This window comes from Sminthopsis crassicaudata, chromosome 3, assembly GCF_048593235.1.
Source record: "Sminthopsis crassicaudata isolate SCR6 chromosome 3, ASM4859323v1, whole genome shotgun sequence".
Lineage (NCBI taxonomy): Eukaryota > Metazoa > Chordata > Mammalia > Dasyuromorphia > Dasyuridae > Sminthopsis > Sminthopsis crassicaudata.
This window is the reverse complement of record NC_133619.1, coordinates 176,621,501-176,636,998: the sequence shown is the minus strand read 5'-3', so window position 1 is coordinate 176,636,998 and position 15,498 is coordinate 176,621,501. Positions and strand designations below refer to the sequence as shown.

At 31.4% G+C, this 15,498-nt stretch overlaps 1 protein-coding gene across 3 annotated transcripts in view; it reads left to right on the top strand.

The window, feature by feature from the left end:
* GCC2 (GRIP and coiled-coil domain containing 2) overlaps positions 1-15,498 on the top strand; it is a 60,638-nt gene that overhangs the window by 1,497 nt on the left and 43,643 nt on the right. For all 3 annotated transcript variants that reach the window (XM_074299652.1, XM_074299651.1, XM_074299653.1), the window contains exons 3-9: positions 405-489; positions 1,691-1,758; positions 3,118-3,222; positions 4,850-7,309; positions 8,117-8,186; positions 13,050-13,150; positions 13,243-13,341. In XM_074299652.1, coding sequence (XP_074155753.1) covers positions 405-489; positions 1,691-1,758; positions 3,118-3,222; positions 4,850-7,309; positions 8,117-8,186; positions 13,050-13,150; positions 13,243-13,341 — 2,988 coding nt within the window. The remainder of the gene's footprint in view (positions 1-404; positions 490-1,690; positions 1,759-3,117; positions 3,223-4,849; positions 7,310-8,116; positions 8,187-13,049; positions 13,151-13,242; positions 13,342-15,498) is intronic.

The following is a 15,498-nucleotide window of genomic DNA, read 5'->3' as shown; positions in this document are numbered from 1 at the left end:
GGGTCACATGACCTCTAAGGTGTGGGTCTCATTCTCTCTTTATATATATCTGAGAGATCAGTCATTTTTCCACAAATGTCTTTATGAAAACATCAAGTTGCTGATAGTTATCCTAACTTGTCTCTTCTTTTCCTTGAATTTTCATGTAATCAGACTTCATAGTTTCTTAAGCCCATGAGAATGACCTTAAAAAAAAAAAAAAGCTTCAAGATTCTTTTTATAATTGTTTAAAAAATAAACATGGAGCTAAAAATAGTGTTTGCTCAACTAAAAATTTTTAAGAAAAGGAAAGATTTAAACATCAATATAGGACTGCTTTTAGCAAAACATTAAAGTATTTTTTTTCTTTGTGGTATAGCAGAAATATAACCATTTTAACAGAATCTGTATATACGTCATTTTAGTTGGAAACATTACCCAAGGAAGATCTCATTAAATTTGCCAAGAAGCAGATGATGTTGATGCAAAAAGTTAAATCAAGATGCACAGGTAAGTGAATTGATCAAATGTTCATTTTTTAACTAACCAAATCTTTATTTTCTTTTTTAAAAAAATGTATAATTGCTAATATTACACTGACCTGGCTCTGGTCCTTGATGATACCATGCAAAACATATAATTCTTCCCAGACTGTCTTATGGAACTTAATGCCATTTACATTAACACCCACTCTAAACTTTGATGTTTTCATTATCTCAACACACTAAAGGCAGCAGCTGCCTTTGTATGATTGAGCTGAAAAAATATTAGAAGGATAGAATAAAACTTGTTTGCAGAGAGTGGATATGAAGGTGAAGGAGGGAAAAAAGAATGAAATAATTTTAAAATTTTAGGACTATTATAGACTATCAAAAAAATTAGAGAATGAGGATCTAATGAGATAATATTAAAGCATTTAGCACAATATCTGGCACATAGTTATAACTATATAAATATTACTACTTATCATTATCACTCACTGACAGTGCCTGAGTGCACTGAAAAAACTGAATTTTCAGTTTATCTTTTCCTCTTAAAGAGGGAAATCCATTGTCTTTCTTTAATGTAAATACTTACATGTGTTACCCATTTCCTGAATTTTTAATTATTTTAAAATGTCACCTTAAGACTTAATTTCTTTCTTTCTTTTTTTTTAATATTTTAATAGTTTTTATTTACTAAATATAGGCATAGGTAATTTTACAACATTGACAATTGCCAAACCTTTTGTTCCAATTTTTCCCCTCCTTCCCCCCCTCCCCCCCCATAGCAGGTTGACCAATACATGTTAAATATGTTGAGTATAAATTAAATACAATATATGTGTACATGTCCAAACAGTTGTTTTGCTGTACAAAAAGAATTGGACTTTGAAATAAGACTTAATTTCTTAATAGAAAAATTGCCAGTTTGGGTTTCAGTAATATGTGGATCAAGTTAAAAAGGAATATATTTTAATTGGAAAGAAAGGGTGTATGTAGCTATGTATGTTATAGCACTCAAGTAGGGTTTTATATGTTGTTAGAAGTGTTGAGAAAGGAGGAAGGATTGGAAGTGTTGCTTTGCCACTTTTAATGTAACTACTATGTGGTTTTACAAAATGCTCTAATAGAATCACTATGCAGATTTTTTTTTTTTTTTTTTTTTTTTTTGCTAATTTCTGAATTATTTTGTTCAAAATGTAATGGTAAATTTTTAAACATTTTTTTAGAATTAGAGAAGGAGATTGAAGAATTTAGATCAAAACCTGTTGCTGGGGGAGCTAATGATGTAATTCAGGTAATAGAATATTTCTGAATAGTGCTGGTGAAATTGATTGTTTTTATATTTCATGGGAAATATCTGGATAAGTCGTGTCTAAGGGGACATAGATTGACAGCTTAGTTTATTAGGGGGAAAAAACACATAAATCAGGCATCTTGAGTTCTAGTCCTGGTTCTTCTCTGATACAGGAAAAGTCACTTAGACTTTTAATGCCTCAATTTCTTCATTGTAAAATAAGAAGAGTGGACTCTAAGATCATTAATTATTCATGTTTTTTGAGTCTTGAATTCCTTTGATAGTCTGGTAAAATCAATGGATCCCTTCTTGGAATAATGTTTGCAAAGGCATAAAAATATAGAATTATAAAGGAAAGCAAAAATTAGGAAAATAAATGTGTAATTTTTTTTCTATCCAAATTCACAGACTCCTTGAAATCTGTCCACAGACCCTACTTTAAGAATCTCTGGGCTCAGTTGGTCTTTAAAATAGTTTGTAGCTCTAAAAATTGTTTTCTGTCTGTGTGATTCTTTGACTTTTTCTCACCACTTAACTTTGGGCATAATCCTGCTTCTCTACTTATTTCTATATAGATTTCCTTTTAGACCTAAACTATTTTTATATAAGCTTCAGCTTAAAAGTTTTGTGCTTTTAGCTGACAGACCCATTTAATTGGTTTTGCTTCTTCATTTGAATGTTGTTTTATGTCTTCATATTTTTTTAAATATCACTCCTACTATCTACTGATTTTCCTTCCCACCTTCTACCCATCCTAAATAAATAAAATCAAGCAAAGTATATAGCAATGTGACCAGTTCTTAAAACATAGGCTTCATTTTACACCTATAGTCTACCACATCTCTACTGAGGAAAAAGAGTTATGCTTTGTGTTTAGTCTTTTAAAATAATGATTCATCGTGTCATTTATCAGAGTTCCAAAGTTTTTCAGCATTGCTTTCCTTTACAGCCTTGTGATCATCTTTTAAAATGTTTTTGGATGTCTTTACATACCTTAAACCTAACAAAACCAAATCCAAATATTCTTTTCTGTTCCCCTCAACCCTTCCTTTTCTCAAACCAGTTCTGTTTTTCTACTTTTTTAGTTCTCTCAAAGCTATCACCATTCCTCTGCTTTGTTAGTGTTTGTGAGATTAAATTAAATTCAGAATAATTCTTTTGAAAAATTAGCTGTTCCACTGTTGGATTATCCTCAGAATTTTAGTATACTATTTTTAAATAGCAGATCATAAAGAGTTTCTAAAATTAAATGTCTGGTCATCCATTTCCCTGATACAAAGTAGAAAATGTTTTGTATTGATGTTCTGTGGCTACTTTTTGATTAGTACTTTATTAATACATTGTCTTGTTAAAAAATAGGCTCTCACAGAACGCCTGGATGCTATTCTTCTGGAAAAAGCAGAAGTTGAACAACACTGTTTAGCTTTGAAGAAAGAAAATGTTAAGATGAAGCAAGAAGCAGAAGTATGGAAACAACTTTTTCTAATGAATTTTTTTTATATATATTCTCAATTAGTATCTTTAGTTTTATTGTTGCATTGTTTAATCATGGTGACAGTATTGAGAAAAACCATTTTGGAGAAAAAATTCTAATATTTTTAAAATTACAAAGTAAGTGATAATTACAATGCTATTTGACATATAAAGCAGATCTAGTCCTAGGTTGATGACATGGAGTCCTAGGTTGATGGATATATATTGGATTCCCCAGTGTGAGTCAAAAATAGAGAGATATGTTTAAAAAAAAAAAAAAAAAAGGACAAATGAGGGAAGGATAGAAGAAAGACCGGTTTAGCTATATATTGTACCCTCTAGCTTAGTCCACCATTCTTTACCAGTCAAAGTAATTTTATTTTCTATGCTAATCTGAATGATTTCAAGACCTTGGGAGAGAATTCCTTTTCCCCACAAATTTTCTGCCATGGTTCACCTAGTTGATTAAACATGCAAGTAGCCAAAATAGTTAATAGTATTGTAAAGGAGTTTTAACCAAAGTTTTTATTGTTTGAGAGGGTTAGAAAGCTAGTCATTGAGAAACGAAGGAGGCAGAAAGTCAGAGGAAAGGAAAGGAATACCACTGAGGGAAAAAACAAACAAAAAAGAGAAGCTAAAGTCATTATAGAAAGTTTTCTTCCCAGGTTAGCCACAGACAGGCAATTTTTGCTTTCAGCGTAATCAGATAGTAACAATTGAACAGTGGTAAAAATGACTTACAAGTGCATTTTTCTACAAGATTAATAGGAGCATGTTGTATTTTTTCCTCTTTCAATCAGCTACAAGTATAAGAAATGTAGACATCTATAATATAGTCTAAATACCCAAAGTGAAGATATAGGTGCACAATGACAATGAGACATTAAGTAATATTTATTATAATAAAGATATGGAAATAACATTTCTAAATTTTTTTAAACTAAGAGCATAGATTTTTTGAGCTTGAAGTACCTTCTTCAAATTTGTCCCTTAGTCTGCCATATTTTCCATTAGTTGTATCAATTTGTTTCATACATGAAAATCATGTATGAAAATTTTCATGATTGTTTTCTTATATAAGCTTCTTTTTGTTTTTTAACCATTATCAGAGTTGTGATACATTTTAAGATCCTAAATGTCCTTGTTTTTAAAAAGTACAATGTGTCATCCATTTCTGTCATAATTGTGGCTATAAAATTCCTTTTTTCTTTTAAACAAAGTCTGATTATTTTGTCTTATTTGATTAACAGAAAATTTATTTTTTTAAATTAAAAATAAATTGTACATTTTTAATAGAAAAGTCAGATTCTGAGACTATTTGCTTTTTGTTCAAGCATTGATTTGTTTATAGTATCTTTTACAATAATCTTTTAAAAAATTTAGCTATGGTCATAGTTTAAAATAATTTTATCTGGCTTTTTCATTCAGGCTGACTGAGTTTTAAGAAAAGGTAAAAAGCTTTTTTTTTTCCTCTCTTGAGCCTGCCTTAGGTAATTGATCTCTACCATCTCTGTTTGGTTCCTTTTCTATTTGGTTAGACAACAACTAAAAAGATGCAGAAAAGGTTAATTTTATCTTTTCAAATGATTAATGTATGCTTTTTTTTTTTTTTAACTAGCATTCTGTAACTAAGATGGAAGACCTGCAGAAGGAGTTTGAACACTCAAGTAGAAGTTACTTGAAGGAAATTGAAAGTTGGAAAACTGAATTTACTCAAGCACAATCAAAGTACAATGAAGATAGAGTTGCCTTACAAAAAGAATTGGAGGAAGCAGTGAAAAAACAAGAAGGACTTTCAGAACAGCTTAAACTTAATAGTGAGTCCCAAGATGATGTCCAAAAACTACAAGAAGAGATTCAAAGAATCAAGCCAGCTTATGAAGAACAAATTTTATATTTGAAAAAGCAATTGGAAACTATTGCTGAGGAAAAGAACCAAGAAATTAATGATCTCCAAAACATTATCAAGGCTAATTCTAAGCATTGCCAAAGTGAAATCAGTAGCTTACAGGAGGAGCTTTTGCAATTGAAGACTACACACAAAGAAGAAACGGCAACATTGATGCATCAACTTGAATGTTCTGATAAAGAACATGAAGAAGAAAGAAACAAGTTGATACAACTAATGGAAAATATGGCAGATGAAAAAAGCATTCAGGAGAAGTCCAACCATGAAGTTGAAAACCTTAAAGAAACATTGAATCCAGTTAAAGAAAGTCAGGTATGTGATAAGGAGATCCAAGAAGATACAGTTGTAAAACAAATAGTTAATGAAAAAGTCAAACACTTAGAGGATTCCTTGAAAGAACTGGAGTCACAGCATAGTATGTTAAAAGATGAAGTTACCTATATGAATAATCTTAAATTAAAACTAGAGATGGATGCTCAGCATATAAAGGATGAGTTTTTTCGTGAACGGGAAGATTTAGAGTTTAAAGTTAACGAACTCCTGCTTGTTAAAGAAGATCACTGTTGTATAATTGAAAAATTAAAATCTGAGCTAGAAGTTTCAAGAAATCAGCTTAGTAATACTGTGAAACAACATAATATGGAAGTACAGAATCTTAAGGAGGAATACCAAAAAGAAATATCAGAACTAAAACAAAACTTATTATCAGACTCAGAAAAAGAAAATTTAACCATAATGTTTGAAATGCAGGATCTTAGGGAACAGTATGAAAACATACAGCAAGAAAAGGAAGAAGCAATTTCAAATTATGAGAGTTTGCGAGAAACCATGGAAATTTTACAGAGAGAACTGGGTGAGTCAGCTGGAAAAATCAGTCAAGAATTTGAATCTATGAAACAACAGCAAGCTTCTGATGTTCAAGAATTGCAGCAAAAACTCAGAGCAGCTTTTAATGAAAAAGATAGTCTCATTGAAACTGTGAATCGGCTAAAAGAAGAAAAGGAAGTATTGTTATCTAAGCAAAATGAGACCCAGGAGTATGAAAATGTAATCAAGAACCTTGAAGAAAAAAATGAAGAAACATTGATTAGTCTTAATCAAAAAGATATCATGATAGAAGAGCTACAAGCAAAAATATGTATTTTTAGTGATGAAAAAGATCATTTCTTAAGTAAAATACAAAATGCTCAAGAGGAGTTGGACAGTTTCTATGAAAAATGTAAAAGGAAAGAGGAAGAGATGGTAGAACTTAAGGAAAAAGTAGATCAAATTACTCAATACAATGGTGAACTAGAACAAAAGTTGAAAGCATTAACAGAAGCATGGGAAGAGACCTTGAAAGAAAAAAACCATAATGACCAAAATGTGGAAAAACTTGAGGTTCAAATTAAAGTTCTCTCTGAAGAACAAGAAATGTTGTCATCTCAAATAAAGACCCTTCAGGAAGAAAATGAAAGACTCAGTAAGGAAAAGAACCAAATGAGAAAAGATTTGGACACTTTCATATCTGAAAAAAGAGGAGACTTCAGCTTTAAAGAGCAAGCTGTAGAATTGGAAAATAAACTACAGTTGGTAAATGAAGAAAAAGATAATTTAAATAAATTATTTTTAAAGGAACAATCACAAAACTCAATTGTGAGGATTCAGCTGTGTGATTTTCTGAAAGAGATGGAATCCGGAGTTTCAGAAATAAATGAGGAAGAAGATACCATGGTTGTCCTACAAGCTGTAAGTGATTCTTTAGGAAGAATGAAAGAGGAAAAACAGAACTTGGTTTTTCAGAATAATGAAAAAGTGCTACAATTGCAGAAAGAAAATGAGCTTATTAAGGAAGAGAATTTGGCTCATTGTGAAGAGCTTAGAACTTTACTTGAAGACTACAAAAAAGAAAAAGTTCTTCTAAAAGAAGAATTGGAAGCATGTCTGTCAGAAAAAGCATCGTTACAACTTGACCTTCATGAGATGAATAATGTAAATGAAAAGACTAGGCTTGAAAACCTAAATCTTTTAGCTCAAATAAGAGAACTTTCTGAGAACCTTACATGTAGCAAAATTGAAGATCAGGATAAAGGAGAATCTTCTGTAGAAGAACAAGAAAATATAAGACTATTGCTAGAGCAAAGAGAGGCTGAACTACATGATGTGAAAGCAGAATTGACATCTTTAAAGGTTGCAAATTATTTTATTTCATTAATATTTATATTGTATGCCCATTCAATTGTGTATTATAGTGTATATTCATTCAAAATGATAGCTTTTAATCATAAAACCTTTGAAACAGAATAGTTAAATTTAAAAGAGAATTTGACAGTTTACAGTAGTATTTCTAAATGGTAAGCTTTCTCAAAATTGTTGAGGATTTTTCATAATGCTCATCCCAATCCAATAATACTAGACTTTTTTTTTTTAGATTCTAATTATCTTGATCTTGCATATGAAAAGGAATAGGATTAAATGACTTGTTCATTGTTATATAGCTAGTCACTTAAGATCCATAAAATTTTGCCTACAAACTTGTCTCTTGATAAAGAACAGTTTGAAAACCAAAATAGTACGTGTGGATACTTCCCTTTAATTTAAATGTGAAATTCTCCCACCAAAAAACTTATTTCACAACAATATGGTGAGCAGGAGAAATTATTTCATCTTTTCTCTAATTATGAGGATTCTATGTTACAAACTGCCTACCTTATTCAAGGATACTTTGCTTTTCTACATTAATTTTTGTATTATTAATTTATATTGATAAAAATTTTGACAGTACTATTGTGAGTTCAATATTGGTTACTGTGTTGGCCAAAAAACCATTTCCCAATTTTTTTTTTAATGTAAATCACTTGCGATTTTAATTTTCCTTTTTTTCAAAACAATGATACTCTCACTAACTCATTACCAAAAAAAAAAAAAAAAAAAAAAGGTCTAATTACATCATTTTGCCTCTCTCTCTCTCTTTTTTTGGCCTTGTTTAAAATGTAGGATTCTTTAGAGAACTCATCCTCTGTAAAAAGTGATCAACATTCAGTAATGGAACTAGAAGATAAAATTGGTAACTACTTTTGTTTAACCTATCTTTTTAATAAGACAACTGTTTTCTTTTAATACCATTTTACTGTTATGACAAGAATTTATGCAACTATTAAGATTTTTATTTCACATGTTTTTTCTCAGTGCTGTTACTATTCATTTATGCCTTCTTTTTCCAAGTATTTGATCTAGTGGGAAGAAGGGAATTTTTAAAGGGCTGGGATGTATTGGGTGGAAAACTTTAAATAGGGAGATTGATTAGGAAGCCGCTTCTGTAATCCAAACAGTCATGAAGGCTTGGACTATGTGATGGCAATGAGTAAACACTGTAGTGAATAGAATTCATAGAGGTATACTAGAGGATTGATCAGTCATTTTGGATATTGGAAGTGAAGAAATATCAGGCAGTAACAGATGATATCAAACTTTTGAGTATAGGTGACTAAGCAAATAAATAGGCAATATAGAATTTGTCAAAGATTGACATCTTAATCTAATGGCATAGTTGTTTTGAATAGTTTTATTTTTAAAACATAGTTGCATTTTATTAGATGGGATATTTTTAAAGTCATTATAATTTGAAAGATGAATCACTTAAGGAAAAAATGGTGAAAGATAACTTGTTAAAGATAACTGAAATTTGTAACTTTGATTTTAATTTTTCATTTGTATAACAGTGATCTTTAACAAGTTTCAAGAAGTCAATTTGGCAACACTGAGATAGCATAACATGAAGTATAGAATCCTAAAAAGAAACTTGTATTAAGAGCTTGAAATAGTACAAGATAGAGATCTGGGTTTTGAATCTTAGCCCTGTCACTTAGCCACTTATGTAACCATAGGCAAAACATTCATCATCTCCGAGCCTCACTTGTAAAATGAGGGAATTATATTAGAGAAACTCTGAGGTCCTTTCCATCTCTAAATTTATGATCCTCTTTATTTTTAGGAGTACTTTACATTTATGCAAATAGCTAGCTACACACATTCATCCAGCTTGCTCTGATGATTGCATTTGTCTTAAATGGTTTCCTGGTTGTAGGAAAGAACAATCAGAGTCATGTCCTAGTTACCAAATTTGTATGTTCAGATGACATGAAACTCAAAAGGATTAGACCGGTAACCATTCAGCAGCAAGTTCCAAAATAGTCATTACTAAAAGAGACCTTAGATTTCCATTTAGGAAACTAACCAGTACTTAACTGGTCATTGCTTTTCGTTGTTCATTTAACCCATCACTTATGTTCCTAAAAGAAAAAGCCCACCTTTACTTTGCCTTCTACCATTTTAATATGCTCATTTGGTAGTTTTCCTGATTGCTAAAGGCAGATAGTGCTGAGGCATTAGCACTATCTAGTAGTGGGAAAAAAAGTCTAGTGATGTGGATAAATGTCTTTTGTAAACCAGTCTTTGTAGATAAAATTCTAATTGTATTTTCCTTCATTCAGTTCACTTAAAAAATTGATTAACTTGTTCTATATCAGGACTTTTTAAACTTTTTTCCACTCACAACCCCTTTTCACCTGAGAAATTTTTACTCCATACCTATATATATATATATATATAGGTATATAAAATAGGTATACAAATCAAGCACTTACTGATAATAAGTTTTAACTTCATGACTCCTATACTTAGTTATGAGATACCATATGGAGTCAAACTACAGTTTAAGAAGCCAGGTTCTATATAAGGCTCTGTGTTAAGCTCTTAGGTTATAAAATAATTTTCAGATACCATATATATTATTGTATTTGTTCAGTCATTTTTAATCATATCCTATTTTTTGTTACTCCACTTTGGGGTTTTCCTGGGAAAGATACCAGATTAATTTGACATTTCTTTCTCTAGCTTCTTTTACAAATGAGGAAACTGAGGCAAATAGAGTTAAGTAACTTGCTGAGGATCATATAGCTACTAAGGATCTGAGGCCAGATTTGAACTTGGGAAGAAGAGTTTTTCTGACTCCAAACCTGGCACTTTATCCCACTGTTCTGCCTCACTTCCTCTATCTTTGTAATTAGATCTCATGAGATCTGGAATGAAATCCTTAAAGGATTGTAAGGGAAGAAGGATCCAGAAATTTCAATGCAATATTAAAGTTTGAATAATACATATTTTATACTTGATAATTTTAAATAGTTAACTCTTTCTGAATATTGTCTTTTTGAATAGGAAGCTAAAGGCATCTGGAAAGGAAATCTGGTCAAACATTTAAACAAGAGAGTTTTAAAGTATTCTAGGATCATAATTACTGATTTCTATGTCTACTTAGAAATAATTTAGCATTTATCTTTATAGCAATTGTTCCTTAAATGTCATTTTAAAAAACGTCATTAAAAAAAAAAAACCAGGACTAAATAGAAGATAGTTGTCATGTGACAAAATAATATAACACTTAGAAAGAGTAGTATGATAAGTTTTGTTTAGTATTTTGTTTTATAAATCAGTTTTCTCAATCAGCTAAGGTAAAATCATTGGTTTGAGTTGGGTTTTTTTTCCCCCCAATGCTAATTTTAATCTGTTTCCCTTTTTGTATATCTCCTCTCTGAAGTGCACTGGGGATAGTATGTAAAAAAACTTTTCAAAAGGAATGTGTTTGTTTATAACAGTGGCCTATCTAGTTAGTTATGAAAAAAGGCAATTTCTTTTATAAAATAAAAACATCTTCCACAGTAGAAAACATTTGGAAATTTCTCATTTGAAAACACAGAAATCCAAACTGAAAATGTTAACTAACATTGAATGAAATGAATGAAAAAAAAAAAAATCTAACTCACTCCTGCCATTTAAATTTTAGAGATCCCCAATCAAAACCTCAATTCAGTTGACATTTAATTTATAAATGCAAGATTTATGATCAAGAAATGTCTCAAATCAATCTCCTGTTTCTGTCCTTTTAAGCAAGCTTTTTAACATCAAGGTGGACAGATAGTTAAGGTATACACAGTATGAAAGCTACATACTAGATAAGAAATATATTTTATGTTATCAGCCACTATCTTGATGTAACTTTTTAGTGAAGATGAAAAATTTCTTTAACTGGGAATGAAAATTTGAGTTAGTACAAACTAAATTTGTACTAGTATTGAAATGAGGAAGAAAATTATCAAGAGGAGCTCAGGTTTTCTTTTTCCTAAGCTACTTTGTCTCAGTTAGTTAAAATTTTATCAAGGATTAGTATAAGAGCCATCTTCTAAATAAAGAGAAATCGGAAACTCATATTGAAGAGGATAAATATGTAAAGCAAAAGAAAAAAGGAAGTATACAAGAGCTTAGACATTATTATATCAATATCAAGAATATTGTAGGTAAGTGGAGAAAGAATGGGAATCACCATCGTATAGGTTAGGAAATGAGAAATATCTCCTGTAACTATGAGAACATCTGATGTCTTGTAATGACTGACTCCACTAAGTGGTTTATTCTGTTTGATCTAACCCTTATTCACAAATTATTCCCTATAGTCCTTACCTATCTACTACTTTGTATTGTATTGGCTTTCCCATCACCTTTGACAATCCGGAAATGGACCTAAATATAGGATTTGGGGGAAAACTGAAGGATATCAATGCTATGAAACCACTGTTTACTCAAATTAACCAGGAAAAGTCAAACCTTTTTTTTCCCCCCTGAGACTTGGGTCCTCCTGAATTCAAGGCTGGTACTCTATCCACTGCGTCACCTAGCTGCCCTGGAACAGTCAAACCTTAAATGATTAAAGAGATTGACTAACCCACTTTCACAACCCAGCAATATGTTTATTGCATTCCATCTTGATGATTTCTAATTACATTTATCCTTAACATCTTTAACATTGGAAGAGTTTTCAGAAGTCTTCTAGTCAAACATAGACTTGGAACAGTTTCCAAATCTGTAACATTGTGGACAAATAGATTGTCAACTGAAGATACAACATATTGGGGGAACTCATTACCTAGAAAAGCAACCTTATTGTGGACTGCTTTATTATATATCAATATATCAAACTGAAATTTACCTCTAAAACTCCTCATTGTTCCTAGCCTTTGTCTTTTGATTTAAAAAAAAAGGGGGGGGGCAGTTAGGTGGCACAGTAGATAGAGCATCAGCCTTGAAGTCAGGAGGATCTGAATTCAAATCTGTCTCAGACACTTAACACTTCCTAGCTGTGTGACCCTGGGCAAGTCATTTAATCCTAATTACCTCAGCAAAAAACAAAACGAAAATATTAATAAATCTAGTCCTTTCATTGAAAGTCTTGTCATCCATTGAAAACATGAAAGGCAACATATATAAAAGCCCAGAAGGGGGAGATGACATTTGGACCATAGGCTAAAAGATTGTGTTGCATGGGACCTCTGATCCAACCCCTTCACTTTATAGATGAGGAAATTGAAGCCCAGAGAGAGGTTCAAAGGCTTTGTCCAAAGTCATGCAGGCAGTAAGCAGAGCCAGAATTAAAATACAAGACTTTGGACTCCAAATCCAATGCACTTTCTACTGCATCACACAACTATTCTGCGCTTCTACCCCCAGAAAATCTCTCTTCTCATCTCCAGATTAAACTTTTATCTATTTTCAGCTTTTATATAGCATATTTTCTAATCACCATCTTCAGTATCTTTTCTAAAATGTTCTGCCTAGAACCAAAATGTTTGTTCTTACTAGATTTCATCTTGCTAAGTTGTACTATAATACTAATCTGTTGTTAATTTTTGGACCTATTCCTCCTAGAGTCAGATTATTCACAGATCATTCCCTCTCTGACTTCATTCAAGTTGTTTATTAAAACTATTGATCCCAGTAGGGCTGTGAACAGATTGTCCAAGAGCATTTTACGGAAGAGTTCCTTATAAGTTCAATTCAGTTCAGTAAGCATGATTCTTTTCATCCTTGTTTTCAGTAAACTTAGAAAAAGAATCCAAAGAAAAAGAAGAGAAATTAAGTAAGATAAAAGTTGTTGCCTTGAAAGCAAGGAAAGAACTTGATTCCAGCAAAAAGGAGGTAAGGTACCTTGTAAATAAACTTACAGTTTAAGTAAATCTACATTTTTCTGTGCTGAATAAATTCACAATATTGATATGTGTATAAAATAGGCACAGTCTCTAAGGGAAGAACTTGAATTGGTTCGATCTGAAAGAGATCACTTGTCTACTTCCATGAAAGACCTCATTAAAGGAGCAGAAGGCTATAAGGTAAAAAAGAGTTACTATCTTTATAATTTTTTTAAATTTCACTTATACCTTCAAAGTAAACTATGCTAGTAGGATAATCTAAATGTGAAATTTATGTTTTATGCCATATGCATATTTATATATGTGAAAAACTGCTGGGTGATAGGAATACAAAGACAAAAAAAAAGTCTACCTTTAAGAAGTTTATTTTCTGTTGAGGATAACAGATTTTACACATATAAATAAATACAAAATGTTTACAGAATAATTTGAGGGTGATTATATAAGTAAGACCTGAAAGAACCAGCTTCTAAAGAGGCTTGAAGACATTTGGGAATTCTAAGAAGCAGAGATGAGAAAGCATTCCACTCGTGAATGACATTTAATGCAAAAGCCTAAGAGGTGGGAAATTACATGTTCTGTGAGGAACATTAAATATAGTACACTTTAGCTGATCTAGTTTTGAGTAATGGAATCTAGTAGAAAAAATAAGAAATTTAATTTTAATACAGGATTTAAGCCCTTTCGTCATTTAAAATGTGCAGAGTTTTTCTAATACTTAAATCTGCTGAGGAATATATGCCATGGTTTCATTGAATTTATCCCTATTCAACCAAAACTTGTTGAGTACCTGTAATTTTCTCTTTTTTAAAATTTTATATTTTTATTTTATGAATAATGGGGTTTTTTAGAGGTTTATCATTTCCAAGTTTTTATTTTATTTTATTTTTATTATAGCTTTTTATTTACAAGATATATACATGGGTAATTTTTCAGCATTGACAGCAAAACCTTTTCTTCCAATTTTTTCCCTCCTACCCCCGCCATCCCCTCCCCCAGATGGCAGGTAGACTAATACATGTTAAATACAATATGTGAATACATATCCATAGTTATTTTGCTGCACAAGAAGAATCAAACTTTAAAATAACAAACAATTAACCTGTGAAGGAAATAAAAAATGCAAGCAGACAAAAACAGAGGGATTGGAAATGCTATGTAGTAGTTCACACTCATTTCCCAGTGTTCTTTCACTGGGTGTAGCTGGTTCTATTCATTATTGAACAAATGGAACTGATTTGGTTCATCTTATTGTTGAAAAGAGCCACATCTATCACAATTGATCATTGTATAGTCTTGTTGTTGAAGTACATAATGATCTCCTGGTCCTGCTCTTTTCACTCAGAATCAGTTCATAAGAGTCTCTCCAGACCTTTCTGAATCATCCCGTTGGTCATTTCTTAAAGAACAATAATTTTCCATAGCATTCATATACCACAACTTGTTCAGCCATTCTCCAATTGATGGGCATCTACTAAGTTTCCAGTTCTTAGCCACTACAAAAAGGGCTGACACAAACATTTTTGCACATACAGGTCCCTTTCCCTTTAAGATTTCTTTGAGATATAAGTCCAGTAGTAACACTGCTGGATCAAAGGGTATGCACAGTTTGATAACTTTTTGAGCATAGTTCCAAATTGCTCTCCAGATTGCCTGAATGTATTCACAATTCCACCAACAATGTATCAATGTCCCAGTTTTCCTACATCCCCTCCAACATTGTGCATTATCTTTCCCTGTCATTCTAGCCAATCTGACAGGTGTGTAGTGGTATCTCAGAATTGTCTTAATTTGCATTTCACTGATTAATAATGACTTGGAGCATTTTTTCGTATGGCTAGAAATAATTTCAATTTCTTCATCTGAAAATTGTCTGTTCATATTCTTTAACCATTTTATCAATTGAAGAATTTCTTATAAATTAGAGTTAATTCTCTATATATTTTGGAAATGATGCTTTTATCAGAACCTTTGACTGTAAAAATATTTTCCCAGTTTATTGTTTCCCTTCTAATCTTGTCTGCATTACTTTTGTTTGTATAAAAGCTTTTCAATTTGATATAATCAAAATTTTCTATTTTGTGATCAATAATGATCTCTAGTTCTTATTTCATCACAAATTCCTTCACAAATTCCTTCCTCCTCCACAGGTCTGAGAGGTAAACTATCCTATGTTCTTGTAATTTATTTATAATCTCATTCTTTATGCCTAGATCATGAACCCATTTTGACCTTATCTTGGTGGAGTACCTATAATTTTCAAGACACTTTGATAGGTAGTGCAGATGATACATCCAGGCAGTGCTGCCCTTTTTTTTTTTTTTTTTTAACTTCAAT